We start from the raw sequence: 20,714 nt of genomic DNA, 5'->3' as shown, positions 1-20,714 counted from the left end.
GAAGGGGCTGCCGGGGGGCCCGTCACATCCGGGTACCTGGAGGGAGCGAGCGCGGCGGCCCCCGCCCCGCGGGGACCGGGAGGAGGTGAGGCCCCCGCCCCGCCCCCAGGGGCCCCCGCCGGCCCGCCCCCTGCGACACCCGCCCACGGGCCCCTCGCTGAGGCCAAGGGGGGGCTGAGCGGGGGCGCCCCCCCGCCGGACCCCTCCCCCCTCTAGCGGCCCCCCCTCGCCGGACCCCCCCAGCCGGACCCCTCCCCCCTCTAGGGGCCCCCCCTCGCCGGACCCCCCCCCCAGCGGCCCCCCCTCGCCGGACCCCCCAGCTGGACCCCTCTCCCCCTCTAGCGGCCCCCCCAGCCAGACCCCTCCTGCCCCCCCCCTAGCGGCCCCCCTCGCCGGACCCCCCCCAGCCAGACCCCTCCTGCCGCCCCCTCTAGCGGCCCTCCCCGCCAGACCCCCCCCAGCCGGACCCCTCTTGCCCCCCCCCCAGCCAGACCCCCCCCAGCCAGACCCCTCCTGCCCCCCCTCTAGCGGCCCCCCCCGCCGGACCCCCCCCAGCCAGACCCCTCCTGCCCCCCCTCTAGCGGCCCCCCCGCCGGACCCCCCCAGCCAGACCCCCCCCAGCCAGACCCCTCCTGCCCCCCCCGCCGGACCCCCCCGCCGGACCCCCCCCAGCCAGACCCCTCCTGCCCCCCTCTAGCGGCCCCCCCCGCCAGACCCCTCCTGCCGCCCCCTCTAGGGGCCCCCCTCGCCGGACCCCTCCCCCCCTCTAGCGGCCCCCCCCGCCAGACCCCCCCAGCCAGACCCCTCTTGCCCCCCCTCTAGCGGACCCCCCTGCCGGACCCCCCCCAGCCAGACCCCCCCCAGCCAGACCCCTCCTGCCCCCCCTCTAGCGGCCCCCCCCAGCCAGACCCCTCCCCCCCCCCAATGGCCCCCCCTCGCCGGACCCCCCCCAGCCAGACCCCTCCTGCCGCCCCCTCTAGCGGCCCCCCCTCGCCGGACCCCTCCCCCCTCTAGCGGCCCCCCCCAGCCAGATCCCGCCCCTCTTCCAGCACCCCCCGCATCGCTGGACCTCTCCCACCCCCTCCCCCGGCCAGGCCCCCCCACACACCACACCACCGCCTCCCAACGGACCCCTTCCCCCCCATCAGACTCCTCCCCCCACACCAGGGCCCCCTCCCACACACACCCCCTCCCCTATGCCAGCACACCCCCTCACCGGACCCTGCCAATGCCCCCCTCCACCTGCTGCCCCATGGCCCCCTCTCCCCCTGCCAAGAGACCCCCCCGACCCCTCCGCCACCCCACGGGGTAACAGCCTGAGCTCTCCCATTCAGGCCAAGGCGGGAGCGCTGCAGGGGTGACCCCATCCCACGCCGTGCCACGGGGCCCGGGCCTGGAGAGTCCCCCCCCTCCCCCCGCTCATGCCAATAGGTGCTGACCAGGAACCCCCCCCGCCCCCCCCCCCGCTCCACCAGCCCCCTGGGTGCTCTCCCTCGCAGTGCCCAGCCACGCTGCTGACCCTGGGGGGCTGTTTTTCTCTTTCCCTGCAGCGCCTCCCTCTGGCAGAGCCGGCCATGCCGCTGCCCCTGGACTGCGCGGGGGCCGAGTCCCAGCTGAGCCGCACGCCCCTGCCGGCGCCTGTGCCGGCCTTCTTCCAGGAGGCCGAGCGCAGCTTCTCGGTGAAGAGGCCAGGCCGGCCGCTCAGCTACACCCTCCCGCCCCGACCGCGCCACAAGGGCACCTTGACTGTCAGCCGGGTCTTCGCTGGCCGCCAACCGCAGCCCTGGAGCCAGCCCCGGCCGCGCAGCGTCTCCTTCCGCGGCTCCCAGGTCCGGGCGCTGGCTCCCCGCAGCCGCCTCTACAACCCTGCCCGCAGAGAGCCCTTCTTCAGCCAGTGCTTCCAGTTACTGGGCCACCTGGGGCGCGGCTCCTTCGGGGAGGTGTATAAGGTAAGGGGGGATGGACACCTGGGGTGGGAGATCCTAGCTGGAAGGGGTGTGGGGGTTGGGGGATCCCAGCTTCGGGGATGAGCATGATTGTCCACCTGAGCCTGTCCCCACTGCGGGCTGATCCGTCCCCTCCAGGTGCGCAGCAAGGAGAGCGAGCATGGAGCTATTCTGTGGGGCTGAGCTGTGGGGAAAGGAGGGAATCTGTCGGGGGGGGGTCCTGGCCCTACCGTCTACGTCTGATCTGTCCCCCACAGGTGCGCAGCAAGGAGGACGGGCGGCTGTACGCAGTGAAGCGCTCGGTGGAGCCGTTCCGGGGCGCCGGCGACCGGCAGCGCAAGCTGGCCGAGGTGCGGAAGCACGAGCGGGTGGGGCGCCACCCCAACTGTGTGAGCTTCGTGCGGGCCTGGGAGGAGCGGGGTCAGCTATACATCCAGACGGAGTTGTGCCCGGCCAGCCTGCTGCAGCATTGCGAGGGGCGCGGGACGCTGCCCGAGGGCCAGGTGCGGGCCTGCCTCTGGGACCTGCTGCAGGCCCTGCACCACCTGCACGCCTGCGGGCTGCTGCACATGGACGTCAAGCCGGCCAACGTCTTCCTCACCGAGCGCCGTGTCTGCAAGCTGGGCGACTTTGGCCTGGTGCTGGAATTGGACCGTGGAGACCTGAGTGATGCCCAGGAGGGCGACCCGCGCTACATGGCGCCCGAGCTGCTGCGGGGGGAGTACAGTGAGGCGGCTGATGTCTTCAGGTGGGCCCACTAGAGCCAGGGATAGAACCCAGGAGTCCTGACTCCCAGCCTAACCCCTCTATCCACTAGACCCATCTCCTGGCCTACATGCGGTGCCCCCCCTCCCCCCGCTTCCTTGACCACCACCCCCTCGCTGCCCCATGTGCTCCAAGTCCAGGCACCCTGGCGTGTGGCAGGGAGCAGAGGATTCTGGGAGGCTGGCTCCTGGCTGACCCAGCGTGCGCATCTCTCTTCCAGCCTTGGCATGACTATCCTGGAAATCGCCTGCAATATGGAGCTACCCAATGGAGGGGAGGGCTGGCAGCAGCTCCGGCAGGGCTACTTGCCCCCCGAATTCACTGCCGGTAAGTGGAGGTCACCTCTCCTGGCACAGATGGAGCTGCTGGGTCTGCTGATGGCTACCCAGTGTGTCATGGACCCTGCTTCACACAGAAAAACCTGCTGGAATTGGCATTCAGTCTGGTGGTCAGAGCTTGGGGGGGGGGGGGGCAGAGCCAGGACTCCTGGGTTCCAGCCCAACAGAGTGGTATCTGTCTAGTGCAGTGATACTCAGACTGAGGCTTGCAAGCAGCAAGTGGCTCTTTAACGTGTCTCTTTGCAAGGCATGACATTAAAACGCTGATTTAATTATTAACCAGTCGGGATGCTTTTACAATGCTATTAACCGATTGGAGTTGATAAAATAATAATACTTGATCAGTCATTTTGCTAACTAATTAGTAAACCACACACCTCATTTGGAACTGGAAGTACAAATCAGGCAGCAGCAGAGACGGGGGAAAAAAGTAAATACAATAGAGTGTTAAATGTAAACTACTTAAAAAGGGAAAGTAGCATTTTTCTTCTGCATCATGAAGTTTCAAGCTGCATTAAGTCAATGTTCAGTTATAAACTTTTGAAAGAACAACCATAACGTTTTGTTCAGAGTTACGAACAACCTCCATTCCCAAGATGTTTGTAACTGAGGTTCTACTTTGTGTGTGTGTGTGTGTGTGTGTGTGTGTGTGTAAAAACTAAATATTTCCCCTGTCACACTGTTTAAATATGAATCTATAGTAAATGAAACAATGAATTCACACGACTGTGGCTCTTTTGGGTAATATTGATTGCTAATTTGGCTCCTGAACCACTGAGGTCTGAGTATCACTGGTCTAGTGCAATGGCTCTCAATGTTTCAAGACTACTGTACCCCTTTCAGGAGTCTGATTTGTCTTGCCTGCCCCCAAGATTCACCTCACTTAAAAATTACTTACTTACAAAATCAGACACAAAAATAACAAAGTTTCACAGCACACTATTCCTGAAATTGCTGACTGTCTCATTTATACCATATATTTATAGAATAAATCAACTGGAATTAAGGCTGTCAAGCAATTAAAAAATTTAATCGTGATTAATCGCACTGTCAACAAATGATAGAATATCATTTATTTCAATATTTGTGAATGCATTCTACATTTTCAAATATATTTCAATTGCCACACCCTGCTACAAAGTGTACAGTGCTCACTATTATTATTTTTATTACAAATATTTGCACAGTAAAAAAAACAAAAGAAATAGTATTTTTCAATTCACCTAATACAAATAATGTAGTGCAATCTCTTTATCAAGAAAGTTGAACTTACTTTTTGTACATAATTCTACATTTGTAACTGCACTCAAAAACAAAACAATGTAAAACTTTAAGCCTACAAGTCCACTCAGTCCTACTTCTTGTTCAGACAAACAAGTTTGTTTACATTTATGGGAGATAATGCTGCCCACTTCTTATTTACAATGTCACCTGAGAGTGAGAACAGGTGTTTGCATGACACTTTTGTAGCCGGTATCGCAAGATATTTACGTACCAAATGCACTAAAGATTTGTATGTCCCTTTGTGCTTCAACCACCATTCCAGAGGACAGGCGTCCATTCTGAGGACGCTTGTTTAAAAAAAAGCATTAATTAAATTTGTGACTGAGAATTGGGGGAGAGTTGTTGGTCTCCTGCTCTATTTTACCCGCATTCTGCCATAGATTTCATGTTAAAGCAGTCTTGGATGATGACCCAGCACACGTTGTTCGTTTTAAGAACACTTCCACTTCAGATTTGACAAAAAACGCAAAGAAGGTACCAATGTGAGATTTCTAAAGATCGCTACAGCACTCGACCCAAGGTTTAAGAATCTGAAGTGCCTTCCAAAATCTGACGGGGACAAGGTGCGGAGCATGCTTTCAGAAGTCTTAGAAGAGCAACACTCTGATGTGGAAACTAAGAACTGAACCCCCCAAAAGAAAATCAACCTTCTGCTGGTGTCATCTGACTCAGATGATGAAAATAAACATGCGTTTGTCTGCACTGCTTTGGATTGTTATCGAACAGAACCATCATCAGCATGAATCCATGTCCTCTGGAATGGTGGTTGAAGAATGAAGGGACATATGAATTTTTAGCGCATCTGGCACGTAAGTGTCTTGCAACACCGGCTACAACAATGCCATGTGAACACCTGCTGTCACTTTCAGGTGATATTGTAAATAAGTAGGACTGAGTGGACTTGTCGGCTTAAAGTTTTACATTTGTTTTGTTTTTGAGTGCAGTTATGTAACAAAAAAAAAATCTACATTTTGTAAGTTGCACTTTCACTATAAAGGGATTGCACTATGGTACTTGTATGAGGTGCACTGAAAATACTATTTATCATTTTTACAGTGTAAATATTTGTAATAAAAATAATATAAAGTGAGCCCTGTACACTTTTGTATTCTGTGCTTTTGTAATTGAAATCAATGTATTTCAAAATGGAGAAAAATGTTAAAATAGTTAATACATTTCAATTGGTATTCCATTGTTTAACAGTGTGATTAATCGCGATTCATTTTTTTGAGTTAATCGTGTGAGTTAACTGCGATTAATCAACAGCCCTAACTGGAATATAAATATTGTCCTTGCATTTCAGTGTACAGTATATAGAGCAGAAGAAATGCGTCATTGTATGACATTTTAGTTTGGACCGACTTTGCTAGTGCTTTTTATGTAGCCTGTTAAACCAGGTAAATATCTTTATGAGTTGATGAACCCCCGGAAGACCTCTGTGTACACCTGGTTGAGAACCACTGGCTTAGTGGTTAACCAAGGCAGGCCTGGAAGTGAAGTGCACTAGGGGACACTATGCAGCAGGGCGATGGGTGGGGCTCAGTCAGGGGTCTGACATCTCTCCCTGGCCCAGGTCTCTCCTCAGAGCTGCGGGCTTTGCTGGCTGCCATGCTGGAGCCTGATCCCCGGCTCCGGCCCTCGGTGGAGACGCTGCTCAACTCCAGCCTCATGCGCAAGACGGAGAAATGGCGCAAGCTGACACTGCTGGTGCGGGACGGACTCTTGAGAGCTGCCTCTTTGTGCCAGGTGAGTCCTGGGGGGGTGGGGGAGCCCCTCACTCCTGATCCGCAGCCCCCTGCTAGCCCGGCTCTGGGCTCCCCCCATAGCTTTGCCGGAGTCCCTCAATCCCAACCTACGACCCCCTGCTAGCCCGGCTCTGGGCTCCCCCCCACAGCTCTGCCAGAGCCCCTCACTCCTGACCCGCAGCCCCCTGCTAGCCCGGCTCTGGGCTCCCCCCCACAGCTCTGCCAGAGCCCCTCACTCCTGACCCGCAGCCCCCTGCTAGCCCAGCCCTGGGCTCCCCCCCACAGCTCTGCTGATGCAATTCAGTCCTGTTGGTTGAAGTTTCTCTTCTCTCTCCCCCACTCAGGGTGTTGGGAGTTTTGTGCGTTGGCTGTGGGCTGCCCTGTGCCTGCCGGCACGCTGGCTCTCCAGCTGGCGTTGCAGCGTGCCCGTCACCCCGCCCTGCTCCCCGCTACTTGCCACCCTGCTGGATAGCAGCTTCTCCTGGGATGAAGAGGAAGAGGAGGAGGAGGATGGGAGCCTTGGGGAGGATGTGTTCGAGGTATCTGGGGTCTGCGGGCGGCATAACCGCACCTGCCCCGGGGAGCTGCTATTGCAGGACAAGTGAGTGGGGGGGACAACACGCCCACATCTACCCATGGGGCCCCCATCCCCTCCAGTAAGGGGCAGCACTGCCCAGGTGTGCGCTCTCTCACAGAACAGGAAGGGACTTCTGTGGTGCAGGGAGGATATGGGGGTGAATCTAGGAATACGGAGTGGGGGGTGGGGACTGGGAGTGTATGAAGGTGGGGGAACAAAATGTGAGATGTGGAGGAGTTAGGGGGAATAGTATCTGGGGCAGGTAGGAATGCAGGAGGATACTGGGGTGGGGCACTTGGAGGCTAGGAATATGGGGTAAGTGGACATAAGGGGATGCATGGGGGCAGGGGATGTGGTTCTCTTCCCTTTGGGGTGTAATAGGGATGATGGGGCGTGGGAGAGTACCCAACTTACCTGAGCAAGGAGGTGCATGGAGGTCCCTCGATGGAGTACTCCTGGGGTGGGATATCTGGGGTGGCCCCTTGGCAGAGTGGGGGGCCATGGTGGTTAGGAAATGGACTCCCCAAGCTTGGTCTGATGGATGTATGGGAATGCTGGGTCCTAGGGCCAGCCCCTCCTGCACCCACAGGGGCTTCCCCTCACATCTCTGCTTCCCTCGCAGGCCCCTGAGCTCCCCGCCGCTGAACCTGCGTCCCTCCATGGGCAGCACATCCACCCCGCGCCACCCTTCTCCACCAGAGACTGGCAGCAGGAGGACGAGGTGAGACGTTAGGTGTCAGGCAGGGCTGCAGCATATCCTGTGGGCCTTTTCCCTTGCTCCTGCACACTTGAGAACCCAGGAGTCCTGGCTTCCACCCCCTGCTCAAACCCACTAGATCCCATTCCCCTCCCAGAACCTCGGAGAGAACCCAGGAGTCCTAGCTTCCAGCCCCCACTACTCTAACTCACTTGATCTTATTCTCCTCCCAGAGCTAACTGGGGCATCTCAGCTGGGGGACAGACTGTCGGGGACAATCCTGCCCTGGGTGGGGATGGCTAGATGAGCCCCCATGGGGTGTCTCCATCTCCCACTGCCCTGATCCCACCCTGGTTCCCCCCTCCTAGGTCCTCAGCCCTCCAGGGCAGCCCCAACATGAGTCGCATCAGCCCGGATTCCCCACCCAGCAGCCCTGGCTCCCCCAATGGGGGCAGCCTCCGCCGCACCCTGGCCTTCGAGGAGGAGGAGGACGAGCCAAGGGAGGAGAGCGCCCCCCAGGGTGCAGGCCAGCATTGCTCCTTCGAACCCAGAAACCTCCTGAGCATGTTTGAGGATGCCACGGCGGAGCAGAAGTGACAGGCCTCCAAAGATTAGCTGCTCGCAGCTTGATCATTCCTGGGGCAGGGAGGATGAGAGTACCTCACTGGGGTTATGACCCCCCCATGCTCCCAGCTGAGGCTACTTGGGCCTCTGTTCTCCACACCGCTGGGGGGTGGGGGGAGAGCTCTCCTCCCCTGAGGCAGCTTCTGGTCCTGTTGCTGGCAGCGGCTGGGGGGGCTGCTGGGAGGAGCAGTTGGGGGTTGAATCTCAATGTACTTTTTTTTTTTTAAGCTTTTTAACCTCTTCATGAAATGGTGGGAGGGACACAGGTGCTGCCATCCCCTCCCACCAGGGGTCGCTGTGGCTCTGCCCCAGGGCAAAGGCTCAGGGCTGTTCAGCCCCAGGCCAGGACCCAATGGGGTTTGTGGATCTTTTTTTTGTTTTGTTTTTTTCTGTTTTTAAGGGAAGGCAACAGCTATGAAAAGTGTTAATAAAAAGTGCTTTGAAATGATCACGAGGCTGAGGCACAGCTGGGGGTGGGAAATAGATTGTCAGGGTCAATCCTGTCTCTGGGGTGTGGGCAGCACTGCCCCTAGGTGGAGGGAATGGGGATCCCCTGGGTGCGTGGGGTGATCTGTGCCACTCTACCACCACCTTGACCACTAGCGCCACTAACTCCCCCCCCGACCTCAGCAGGGCTGACAAGCTGGGATCATCTTCGCACCCTCCCAACCTTGATTATGTAACAAGGGCTGCTCACCACACAGCAGCCCCCAAGCCACACCATGGGGTGATGCAGCAGTTAGGGTGTCATACCACACAAGAATTGGGAGTGGCAGTCACACCTTTCTCTGCTCTTACTGGGTTTCTCTCATGCAGAGGTCTTGTGTTCTTTGTGAGCTGACTCCCCTACTGCCCCTTCCCCCACAGTAAACTGAGGCACAGCAAAGGGAATTTAATTGCAGTCTGATCACACAGTAAGTTTAGGACAGAACCCAGGAGTCTTGGCTTCCAGCTCCCCTGCTCTAACCCCCTGGACCCCATTCCCCTTCCAGAGCTGGGGCTAGAACCCAAAGGGCCCAAAATGAAATTATTGGGGTAGGGACCTGCTCTTGGTTTTGTTTGTATAGTGCCTGGCACTGTGGGGTGTGATCAGTGACTAAGGTTCCACAGAACTAGTGCCACACAGATTATAATAGACCGCTCTCTGTCTGCAAAGCTGCCCAATTTTAAGCAGTCTGACTTTAAAACCAGATCTAGTTAAAACAGTGTAGACGCTCTTAATCTAAACTAAATTTGGGGCCAGGAATCTGTTTAAAACAAAGAGCTAGAAACTAGGCTTCAATTTGAATTAAGATAGTCTGCACTGGTGTGTCTGTCTAGCTAAGATACTTATCTGGCCCCCATCACCCTAGCATCAGACCACCTCACAATCTCTGTGCTTATCTTCACACACCCCAGTGAGGAGGGAAAATGCTATTATCTAATTTTACAGTTGGGGAAACAGAGGCACAGACTAAATATATGAGCTGAGGGAGTTTGTGGAAGAGTAGGGACTTGGGCCCAGGCCTCTCATGTCCTAGGGTAACACTCTAGCCACTGGGCCATCCTCCCAATTTGTTTCCATAACTGGAGTGACTCTGAACGCAGACAAATCCTCATGTTTGGAGGAGTGGGTGGTTGACAGAGGAAAGAATGTGTTCTTTTAGAGACGTTGAGGATAGGGGAGGTAGTGGAAGGCTTGAGGAGCACAGAACAATCCAGTTCTTAATTCTAGTGGGGTGACAGCTATTGAGTAGGGAGGGGTGGGACATCATTGGAGAAAATCCACAGCCAACAGGGGTGGAAGAACATTGAAGATCCTCCAGTACTGGATGTGGGACATCAGTGGAGAAGACTCATGGCCATGGGGGGCAGAGGATGGTTGAAGATCCCACGGTGGAAGCATGCAGCAGAACCATCCTTGCTTGTTCCTCAAGAGGTCTCACATCTTCTTCTACCATCTCTGCAGCAGATGCCTAGCCTTCAACGGAGCAAAGCAACTCTTCTGCCAGTGGAAACAGAGGTCCTGGAGCCAGCTATGGCCGGGGGACCAAGAACCACACTCACATGAGCTCTGTCTCTGCTTTATTGAAGCCTAGAGCTACCATCTAACAGGACGCTGGTGGGAGGCTGTGGCCCATAAGAACCTCCATCCCCCTGCTCCCCCCACCCCTGCACAATGTGGATGTTAGCCTCTTACTTTTCAGTTTTGCATTTTTAATTTAAAAAGATATGTTGCTTCGGCACGAAGCCACGAACACTACCTGTGTTCATGTGCCCTGAGATAACGAAGACTGGATTTTGGTGGGGCAGGGAAGAGCAGAACCCACCCAACAGCACCCCTCTGAGGGAGGCCAGAGAAATACAGTCATCCCTTCAACGTGGGAGAACAGTTCACAACCTACAACTCCCTTCCTAGGTTTCCTTTTGGCCTCATTTACAGGGTGGGACAGCAGGGGCACAGAATCCAGAAGGCCTGATCTCTCCTCTCCCCACGCCCCAAACCATTTGACCCTATCCCCTTCCTAGAGCTGGGGACAGAACCTAGGAGTCCTAACTCCTAGGCCTCCAATGCTAACCATTAGAACCTGCATGCCTCCCAGAGCAGAGATCGAACCAGGAGTCCTAGCTTTCATCTCTCCCTGCTGTAATCCACATCATGCTATGTGGCTGGTTACCCTTTGATGCTTGACTCATCTTAGCACAGCTGTCTCAGTTGCCCATTTTGTCCACCCATGGTCCTCCTCGACCTCTGCTACCCTTTGTACTGCTTCCTTAAGTTTGTCTACATGGCAAGTCAAAGCAAATTTCCAATACTGAACTGGTTTCTAAACCAATGTGGCTGCCTACCAGGAATGAGGTTGAGAGGGCCCCATTTACAGTGAGCAAAACAATCAGAACAAGATGGAATTTAAGAACTGCTTGTGTACATTGGCCTCCAACTTCAGAACCAGCTTGGCCCCATATATGTTTTCTGGCAAAACCAGGTTAGAATCTGGATTAAAAATTCAATTTGGCTATATTGACACATGGCCTCCCACCTGGAATCCCAATTGAGAAACCCTTTAGCTATATTCACACATACAGCCTCATGACTGGAATCAGGACTGAGAATGAGTTTAGTTACATTACACATGGCCAACTGGAATCCAAATTGAGAACCAGTGTAGCTTCATTCACACTTGGGCAATTGGAATCCAGATTAAGAACAATTTTAGCTACATTCACACCCAGTCTCTGGACAGGAATCCAGACTGAGAATGAGTTTAGCTATGTATGCATGTGGCCAACTAGAATCCAGATTGAGAACTAGTTTAGCTACTTCCACACCTGTGGCTTCTGAATCCAGATTAGCTCCATTCACACACACACCTCCCTGCTCAGGATCCAGATTAGCTATTCAGGGCCCAGTGAACAGGAATTGGAAAACAATGATCCAGAGCTGCCTCTGTGTTTAGTGGCCCTAAATTACATAAGGGGAAGGGGAACAGTAGGCACACCCCAATGCCAGCAGAGGGTGGAAGGGGAGCCCTGGCGCTCTTAATCCCGGGGCTCCCGCTGAGCACCATGGGGTTAGCAGCAGATGGGACGTGTAGTATAAAAACAGGTTGATGGGGACACAGTCCCCCGCTGGCTGTTACTGCACCAGGAGCTGTGACTGCTGCAGAAAGGGGAATACCTGTTCCTCCCTCTGCAGGAGGAGAGCGTGCAGACCAGGAAACACCCCCCACCCCACCCTCAGAGCAGGGAGCAACAGGAAACTGAGGCACAAGCAGCTGAAGCTGCTTGGCCCAAGGATGATGGCAACAGGAGAGAACCCAGGAGTCCTGCTGTAGCTCCTAGATTCCACTGCCTCCCTCCCAGGCCAGCTCATTAGTGTTGGGAGTCAACTAAGACACTGATACCTCCCTCTTATCTCCCACCCAACACACAGCTTCTCCTGGGCTGCCTTCCCCTATCCCTAGTCAGTGCAAACCCCAGCATCCAGGCACCTCGTCAGCCCTTTAAAAAGTAGAAAGTATTGCATGGTGTCTGAAAGTCTGTAGGATACCTGGATAAAAGGTCTAAAGTGGGAGAGGGGCTGCTCCACCCCCTATCTCCTCAAAATAATGCCCCCTTGCGGCCCCCACCCTGCCCCAGTCCCTATGGATGAGCACTGCTGGTGATCCAGAAGGACCGCAGCCAATAGAAATCCATCCCTAGCGGTCCAGAATGACCCACGGACAGTGGGCATCTGGCTGGAGCTTTGTTAATGGGAGTCTGTGGCTAGTGACCCAGAAGAATCCTCATCAGCCAAAGGGAGTCTATCCAGAGTCTAGCCAATGGAAGTGCATTGCTGGCAACAGAGAAGAGCCCTCAACCATGGAAATCCAACCCTGGTGATCCACAATGACGCTCAGCCAGTGGGAGCCCTGCTCTGGTGATTCAGAAGACCCCTTAGCCAATGGGAGTTAATCCAGAAGACCCCAAGACTACCAGAAATCCATCAATGGCCATCCAGAAGACCTCTTGGCCAAAAGGACTGTAGAAGGTGCCTTGGCCAAGGGGAATCCATTCTTGGCCAACATGAATGGATCAAGAAGACAACTTGGCCAATGAGAATCCATCACCGGCCACCCAGAAGACACCGCAGCAAACGGGAGTGGATCCAGAAGACCCCTTGGCCAATGGGAATTCATCGTGCGGTGACCTGGAGGGGTGCAGCCATAAGACCACACCATCCCCTGCTGGCTGGCAGGCCCGGTCAGTTCTGGGGGCAGGCATAGCTGGTGACCCACAGCAAGTCGGCCACCACCCCCCAGTGGAGGTAGAGGATGCTGACCACCACCAGCACGTGCATGATCTGGTGGCTGTTGAACCAGTAGTCGAAGCAGCCAGGTTGCCAGCGCTCAGGCACGCGGGAGATGTTGATGACGCCCCCCAGCAGGGCCAGGCCGTCCATGATGAGGTACGAGCGCAGCGAGGAGGGGTGGCCCGTGCCCAGGCCCACCCAGCGCAGGTAGAAGAAGAAGAAGCGGAAGAGGGCCTGCCAGGCGAAGGACCGCAGGCGCCGCACATTGGAGTGGGCCGTCACCGCGCAGATGATGGCGTAGCTGGACAGTGCCGTGTAGGCCAGCAGGGCGGCGGTGCGGGGAAGCGGGGAGCAGGCCAGGGTGCAGTAGATGATGGGAAGGGCACCTGCAGGAGGGGGGGCAAAGAGGTTAGAGGTCGGGGGCAACCAGCCCTTTCTCAGCCCCATCCAGCCCACCTGGTCCCTGCACTGCCCCACAATGCCACTGCCCTCCCCTCCCCCCTGGGATCCTCTACCCTTCCACCAGACCTACCCTAGCCCCAGTTCTGCCCCTGCATAACCCCCAACCAGTCCCCCCAAGCCCCCTGGCTCTGCCCCAACCAGTTTCCCCCAGCTCTACTCCCCATAACTCCTAACCAGTCCTGCCATGCCCCCTAGCTCTGCTCCCAACCAGTCCCCCCCAGCTCTGCCCCTCCATAACCCCCCCAACCAGCTCCCCAGCCCCCCACTCACCCAGCGTGTTGACCATGCAGACCCCGCACATGTCGAGGGTCAGCAGGGTGTGGTAGACGGCCGGCCCCCCCTCGTGGTTCATGAAGAGATGGTAGAGTACACTGCCCAGCTGGGGCACCACGCAGGCCAGGTAGTGCACCACGGCCAGCCAGCCCACCGAGATCCGCGCCCACGGGATGGACAGGGGCAGCAGGAAGACGAAGCCCAACAGGGGGATGCCTGAGACCGAGACGGGGAGGCTCAGCTGCAGTGATCGGCCATGGGGCACCCCGCTCCCCTCGGACAACCCAATCCAGACAGCACCACCCCCCTCAAGTGCCACAAACTAGCTCCTTCTCGTGGAGTCACCCCAGAACCAGAGTCCCCTCTGCACAGACACTGCACCCCTCCCCCAGGCTGCAACTTAGGGTCTCCCAGGATGATCCCCGTTGTCTTAGTATCCCTGGGTTCTATCCCAGCTCTGGGAGGGGAGTGGGGACTGGTGATTAGAGCAGGGGGGCTGGGAGCCAGGACTCCTGAGTTCGATCCCCAGCTCTGGGAGGGGAGTGGGGTCTAGTGGGTAGAGTGGAGGGGGCTGGGAGCCAGGACTCCTGGGTTCTCCCCACAGCTCTACAACAAGCAGAGATGGGAAGAGCTGTAGGCAGCCCCCTCCCCCCAATCCCAAAAGTCCTTAGAGGGCAGAGAGGGAGGAGCAAAGATGCACCTGGCATCACTTTATCAGCTATTTGCTCTGGGGTTGGATGGAAGGGACAGCCCCAAGGACAGCGACCTGACCTGACCTGACCTACAGCCCCCTGCCCTGACCTACAGCTCTGCCGGTGCCTCTCGCTCCTGGCCCCCCCCTGCTCTAATCTACCACACCCCGCTCCCCTCCCAGAGCTGGGGATAGAACCCAGGAGTGCTGGCTCCCAACTCTCTGCCCCCCCCCGCCCTCCCCGGCTCCAACCCACTAGACCTCACTCTCCTGTTGATCGTGGCCGGACAGTTACGATCGATAAGTCCTTTGCAGATAACGATAGTGTATTAATACATTCCCACCCTCTTGAGATTTTCCAGCCCTTCTACCCCACACCCCTACTTTAAGCCTCTCTGAAGGGCCTGGGGCATCCTGGATCTGAGGGCAGGGGTCTCCCAACTCCTGCTGGAAAGGGCTATCCAACCCCACAGTGCCAGGCCCAGCTGCCTAGAGGTGACCCCCCCCCCCAGCGCCAAGGGCACCAGGAGCAGAATCAGCAAAGAAATCAGATGCTGAGCTGTTCTTCTGACAGCTGAGAGCACCGAGCCCGTGGCACCAGCTTGCCAGCGGCTGCAGAGGGAATATGAACCAGCAGAGATGCAGCCAGCTCTGGGGCGGGACAGCTGGAGAACAGCCACACACAATGCCGCAGGGGGATGGCTCGCCTGGTAGAGGCAGCCAGCTCTGGGGCAGGGCACAGAGGAATCCCCACAGCTCTCTCATGAGTGGTGCCACACTCAGGTAACAACCTCAGCTTGTGAGGCCAAGTGAGATGTTAAATAATCATGATTTACACTCCAGAGACACTTCCCAACACCAACTTCACATAGAACTCAGGAGTCCTGGCTCCCAGCCCCCCTGCTCTAACCCTTAGACCCCACTCCCCTCCCAGAGCTGGGGACAGAACCCAGGAGTCCTGGCTCCCAGCCCCCCCTGCTGTAACCCACCAGACCCCACTCACCTCCCAGAGCTGGGGAGAGAACCCAGGAGTCCTGGCTCCCAGCCCCCCTGCTCTAACCCACCAGCTCTCACTCCCCTCCCAGAGCTGGGAACAGAACCCAGGAGTCCTGGCTCCCAGCCCCGCCTGCTCTAACCCCTAGACCCCACTCTCGTCCCAGAGCTGGGGACAGAACCCAGGAGTCCTGCCTCCCAGCCCCGCCTGCTCTAACCCACTAGACCCCACTCCCCTCCCAGAGCCTGGACAGAACCCAGGAGTCCTGGAGACTGGGAGGGATGGAGGGACTGGGTTCTCTCCCTGGCTCTGGGCTGGGGTATATGGGGGTCCCCATTCCCGGGTGAAGGTCAGGGGCTGTGTCATTAGAAGAGATTGGCCGGTTGAATCCTCTGATTAGATCCCTGCCTTGTTCATAGCCCTCAGGCCCTTTCCTCCAGAGTCAGGGCATGAACCCTGGTGTCCGGGCCAAACCGCAGCTCCTTTCTATGTCCCTCAATCAGATTAAATTGGATACAGGCTTCTCCACTTCCTGCCCCATACACTGTGGTGTTGTGTGTGGCTTTTACTAGTTGCCCTGTCCCAGAGGTGGCTGCATCTCAGGTTCGGGGATCCCTTCACTGAAGAAGGGGGATGGCTCAAGGCCAGGAGCCAGTTCCCTGGCGGCAGTTCCTGCCACTGTTCTCTGCCTGGCAGTGCCAGGATCAATGCTTCCTGCCATGCAAGGGGCCGGGGAACTGCCCCCTGGACACAGAAGCTGGCGGGGGAGGGAAGGGATGGATTGATCCTGCTGGGGTGGTTTGAGCATTGGCCTGCTAAACCCAGGGTTGTGAGTTCAATCCTTGAGGGGGCCATTTAGGGATCTGGGGAAAAAAAAGTTGGGGATTGGTCCTGCTTTGAGCAGGGGTTGGACTAGATGACCTCCTGAGGTCCCTTCCAACCCTGATCATCTAAGTCTCTGGAGCCCTGGTGTCTGCCTAGTTGCTACGCAGAGAACCAGACAACTTGTGTCAGCCATGGGTGATACAGGATGGGCTTGGTCCTGCCAGGGGCACCTGTAGGGCAGGACATAGGGTCAGGCACCCAGGTCTAAGCCACTTAGGCAGGGAGCTAAGTGGGGGAGGCAGCCATTGGCCCCTGACGTCAGGGCCCCAGGTCAGCCCTGAGCCCTTAATGAGATCATCGTTAGCAGGGAGCTAAAAGCTGAGGGAGGATCTGCCAGGGGGCGCGGTGCTGCAGAGAGTGCCCCACCCCAGAGGGGCTGCATCTCAGCACCGGGTGACGGGTCCCTGTATGAACAGCCCCAGAGGGGCCATGTCTTAAGTGCCAGGCAAGAGGACCTTGTATAACCAGCCCCCGTGGCCCACCCTAGAGGTCGCCGCATCACAGCACCAGGGAAGGGGAGACAATTTCCCCTCATGGAAATGTGCCCAGGGCTCCGTCTGGGCTCCCGACTCTCAAGAGCCCAAGAGACAAGAGAGATGGGCTCGGTTCACATGATGCCCTCCTGCATGTCTCCCCCCACAATTTCTTCTGGCATCCACTCCCAACCTCCCTACAGGGCTCCCCCAGGCAGGATCCCACTTCCCCGCGCAGGGGCCACAGCCCCCCAAATCTCCAGTTCCCCCTCCTCCAAATTATCAGCCCCTTCCATATAGCCCCAGCCCTCACTTTCCTCTGATCCTCCCATGTGGCCCCACATTTCCAGCACCCCACACATTCCAAGCCCCCTCCCCCGATATCCCTTCTCTCCCTGACCCACCCACCCCAGCAGGATCAATCCATCCCTCCCCCCCCCAACTTCTGTGTCCAGGGGGCAGTTCCCCGGCCCCTTGCATGGCAGGAAGCATTGATCCTGGCACTGCCAGGCAGAGAACAGTGGCAGGAACTGCCGCCAGGGAACTGGCTCCTGGCCTTGAGCCATCCCCCTTCTTCAGTGAAGGGATCCCCGAACCTGAGATGCAGCCACCTCTGGGACAGGGCAACTAGTAAAAGCCACACACAACACCACAGTGTATGGGGCAGGAAGTGGAGAAGCCTGTATCCAATTTAATCTGATTGAGGGACATAGAGAGGAGCTGGGGTTTGGCCCGGACACCAGGATTCATGCCCTGACTCTGGAGGAAAGGGCCTGAGGGCTATGAACAAGGCAGGGATCTAACCAGAGGATTCAACCGGCCAATCCCTTCTAATGACACAGCTCCCGACCTTCACCCGGGAATGGGGACCCCCATATACTCCAGCCCAGAGCCAGGGAGAGAACCCAGGAGTCCTGGCTCCCAGCCCCCCACAACCCACTAGATCCCCCTCCCCTCCCAGAACTGGAGATAGAACCCAGGAGTCCTGATCTGACCTCTATACCATCTGGCTGCCTCTGCCACTTCAGGTGAATCTGCCCCCTGAGCTGAGCTGATCCCAGCTAATCCCAGGAGATGTCTCGGGCACCAGGAAGGGGGGGCTGCGGGAATGCTGGAGGAGGCAGAGAAGGTCACGGCTCGACAGGGATTCATGGTCACTCCTGCCCCAGCCAGCGTTTCCCACCGTCCCCCCGACCCCGTAGACTCTAAGACCAAGGTCCATGAAGGCCAGGGGTGAGCTCACCAGGGGATGCAGAACAGAGGGACCCAGCTGGGGATAGAACCCAGGCATCCTGGCTCCCAGCCCCCCTGCTCTAACCCACTAGAATATGGAACCCAGGAGTCCTAGGAAGCTATTAACCGTAGCTGATCTGGGGCGTCCCCAGCGCATTCCTCTGCCACCGACTATGAGGTGATGTTGCGGGGTAACAGGATGGAACTGCCCAAACTCATCTCCTAGTACCAGGGATGCCCCACCCACACCCCATTCCCCGGGGGCTGGGAGCCAGGACTCCTGGGTTCCATCCCTGGCTCTGGGAGGGGAGTGGGGTCTGGTGGGGCAGAGCAGGGGGGGCTGGGTAGGAGCCAGGCCTCCTGGATCCCAATGGCACCTTGCAGGGGATTTTGTGCTCAGCTCAGCAGATCGAGGGGGAAGCCTCTCCCGGAGCCAGGTGTCACATTCCTGCGCACTCTGGGGGGGACCCAGGAAGCAGCGCTGCTCATGAACTTGGGACTCACTTGGCATGGTTGCAGTCAAGAGCCTTACCACAAATCAGAGGGGCCCTGCGCACCCCCGGAGCTGGGAATAGAACCCAGGTCCTGGCTCCCAGCCCCAGCATAGCCCATCTCCCGGCTTCTCCTGCCGGTGCGGGAACCCCCATGCTCTCCGGAGTCCGGTGGGGATTGGCTGCTGGGGCGCCCAGGAGAGGGAACAGATCAGCGCAGGGGCCCAGTGCAAAGGCGGGGAATTGGGGGCAGGGGTCCAGGGGGGTCTCAGTGCATGGGCAGGGAATTGGGGTAGGGAGTCTCGGTGCTTTGGGTTGTAGGAGCTGGTGAACTGGGGGATTGGGGTTGAGTCCATGGGGCTCAGGGGCTGGTGTACATAGGAGCGTGGCACACTCAATGGGTCGGGGAGTGAGTATGGAGTCAGTGCACAGGGTATCGGGGGGCAGGAGGCCAGCGCATGGGGGGGATGAGCCTGCAGGGCATGTAGAGAGCCGGTGCAGGGGAACCGGGGGGCAGGGGGTGTAGGTGGCTGGTGCAGTGGGGGGGAGGAATCAGGGGGGATCAGGGTGCCTGGGGGGCACTGCCAGGGGCCGGGTGGGGGATCAGGGTGCACAGGAGGGCACTGCCAGGGGCCGGGTGGGGGATCAGGGTATCTGGGGGAGATCAGACGGGGGGGGGGGGAGATCAGGGCATTGGGGCACTGGCCAGGGGTCGGGGGGTCAGGGTGCACAGGAGGGCACTGCCAAGGGCTGGGGGGGATCAGGGTGCACGGGGGGTCAGATCAGGGGGTCCGGGGGGGATCAGGGTACATGCGGGCACTGCCCAGGGGGGATCGGGGGGGATCGGGGCACATGTGGGCACTGCCCGGGGGGGGATCGGGGCCCTGGAGGTGGGATCGGGGGGCACCGGGGGCGGGATCGGGGGGCACGCGGGCACTGCCCGGGGGGGGCGGCGGGATCGGGGCCCCGGGGGCGGGGGGATCGGAGGGTCCGGGGGCGGGATCGGGGTGCACGCGGGCACTGCCTGGGGGGGGCGGCGGGATAGGGGCCCCGGGGGCGGGGGGATCGGAGGGTCCGGGGGCGGGATTGGGGGGCACCGGGGGCGGGATCGGGGGGCACGCGGGCACTGCCCGGGGTGGGGGGGAGCCAGGCGGGATCGGGGCCCCGGGGGCGGGATCGGGGGGCACCGGGGGCGGGATCGGGGGGCACGCGGGCACTGCCCGGGGCGGGGGGGAGCCAGGCGGGATCGGGGCCCCGGGGGCGGGATTGGGGGGCACCGGGGGCGGGATCGGGGGGCACGCGGGCACTGCCCGGGGCGGGGGGGGGAGCCCGGCGGGATCGGGGCCCCGGGGGCGGGGGGATCGGAGGGTCCGGGGGCGGGATCGGGGGGCCCCGGGGGCGGGATCGGGGGGCCCCGGGGGCGGGATCGGGGGGCACGCGGGCACTGCCCGGGCGGGGGGGAGCCCGGCGGGATCGGGGCCCCGGGGGCGGCGGGATCGGGGCCCCGGGGGCGGGATCGGAGGGTCCGGGGGCGGGATCGGAGGGTCCGGGGGCAGGATTGGGGGGCACCGGGGGCGGGATCGGGGGGCACGCGGGCACTGCCCGGGGCGGGGGGGAGCCCGGCGGGATCGGGGCCCCGGGGGCGGGATCGGGGGGCACGCGGGCACTGCCCGGGGCGGGGGGGGGAGCCCGGCGGGATCGGGGCCCCGGGGGCGGGGGGATCGGAGGGTCCGGGGGCGGGATCGGGGGGCCCCGGGGGCGGGATCGGGGGGCACGCGGGCACTGCCCGGGCGGGGGGGGGGGGAGCCCGGCGGGATCGGGGCCCCGGGGGCGGCGGGATCGGAGGGTCCGGGGGCGGAGGGATCGGGGGGCCCCGGGGGCGGGATCGGGGGCACGCGGGCACTGCCCGGGGCGGGGGGGGGAGCCCGGCGGGATCGGGGCCCCGGGATCGGGGCCGGGCTCACCGTGCGTGTAGATGTTGCCCAGCTCGTTGTGCAGGTAGAAGAGGCTCCGCAGGCAGCCCGAGCCCGAGCTCGCCGGCCGGTAGCCCGTCAGCACGAAGCGGTTGAACTGCAGGTGGGGGGGGGAGCTGGCCCAGTCCAGCAGCCGGGGCCCCCCCAGGTAGGCCATGGCCCGGGGCCCCCCCCCCGCGGTCAGCTCCGCCGCATCCCGGGGCCGCTGCCTCCCTCCGCCCGCCCGGCCCGCGGCAGCCGCGCCCCGCCCCCGCCCGCTGTGAGCTCACACTGGGCCCCACCCCCGAGCTGCCCCGCCCCTCCGTGCGTCCGGGCTTCCCCGCCTTCCGCGGAGCAGCGACGTGAAGGTTCCCCCATTTGCATAATACGGGCCGCACTCTCATTTGCATGGTGATGCACCGGCCCTTCATTTGCATAGATTTGGCATCGACTCCCGGCCACCTCAGGTCAGTTGCAGGGAAAGTGGCCGCGCGCGCGGGCTGCAAGGTCTCC

At 59.6% G+C, this 20,714-nt stretch overlaps 2 protein-coding genes across 3 annotated transcripts; one reads left to right on the top strand and one right to left on the bottom strand.

Moving 5' to 3' along the window:
- Positions 1-1,550: 1,550 nt before the first annotated feature.
- PKMYT1 (protein kinase, membrane associated tyrosine/threonine 1) lies at positions 1,551-8,424 on the top strand. Of its 2 annotated transcripts, none has more exons than XM_084630717.1 (7): positions 1,551-1,949; positions 2,204-2,694; positions 2,932-3,038; positions 5,907-6,079; positions 6,423-6,617; positions 7,278-7,376; positions 7,721-8,424. In XM_084630717.1, exons 1-7 carry the CDS (start codon positions 1,575-1,577, stop codon positions 7,922-7,924), a joined length of 1,644 nt encoding a protein of 547 aa, XP_084486843.1. In that variant the 5' UTR covers positions 1,551-1,574; the 3' UTR covers positions 7,925-8,424. The 2 variants fall into 2 exon arrangements, with proteins under 2 accessions (XP_084486843.1, XP_084486842.1); XM_084630716.1 differs by having other exon boundaries at positions 6,423-6,679.
- Positions 8,425-10,023: 1,599 nt separating this feature from the next.
- On the bottom strand, positions 10,024-20,457 carry PAQR4 (progestin and adipoQ receptor family member 4). Its single transcript, XM_084630359.1, has 3 exons — positions 20,214-20,457; positions 13,480-13,698; positions 10,024-13,133 (listed from the first exon to the last, which is right to left on the bottom strand). The coding sequence occupies exons 1-3, from the start codon at positions 20,377-20,379 to the stop codon at positions 12,700-12,702; spliced, it is 819 nt and encodes a 272-aa protein (XP_084486485.1). The 5' UTR covers positions 20,380-20,457; the 3' UTR covers positions 10,024-12,699.
- Positions 20,458-20,714: the final 257 nt, after the last annotated feature.

This window comes from Lepidochelys olivacea (assembly GCF_965140295.1).
Source record: "Lepidochelys olivacea isolate rLepOli2 genome assembly, chromosome: 6".
Classification (NCBI taxonomy): domain Eukaryota; kingdom Metazoa; phylum Chordata; order Testudines; family Cheloniidae; genus Lepidochelys; species Lepidochelys olivacea.
This window is presented reverse-complemented; position numbering and strand designations above follow the sequence as displayed.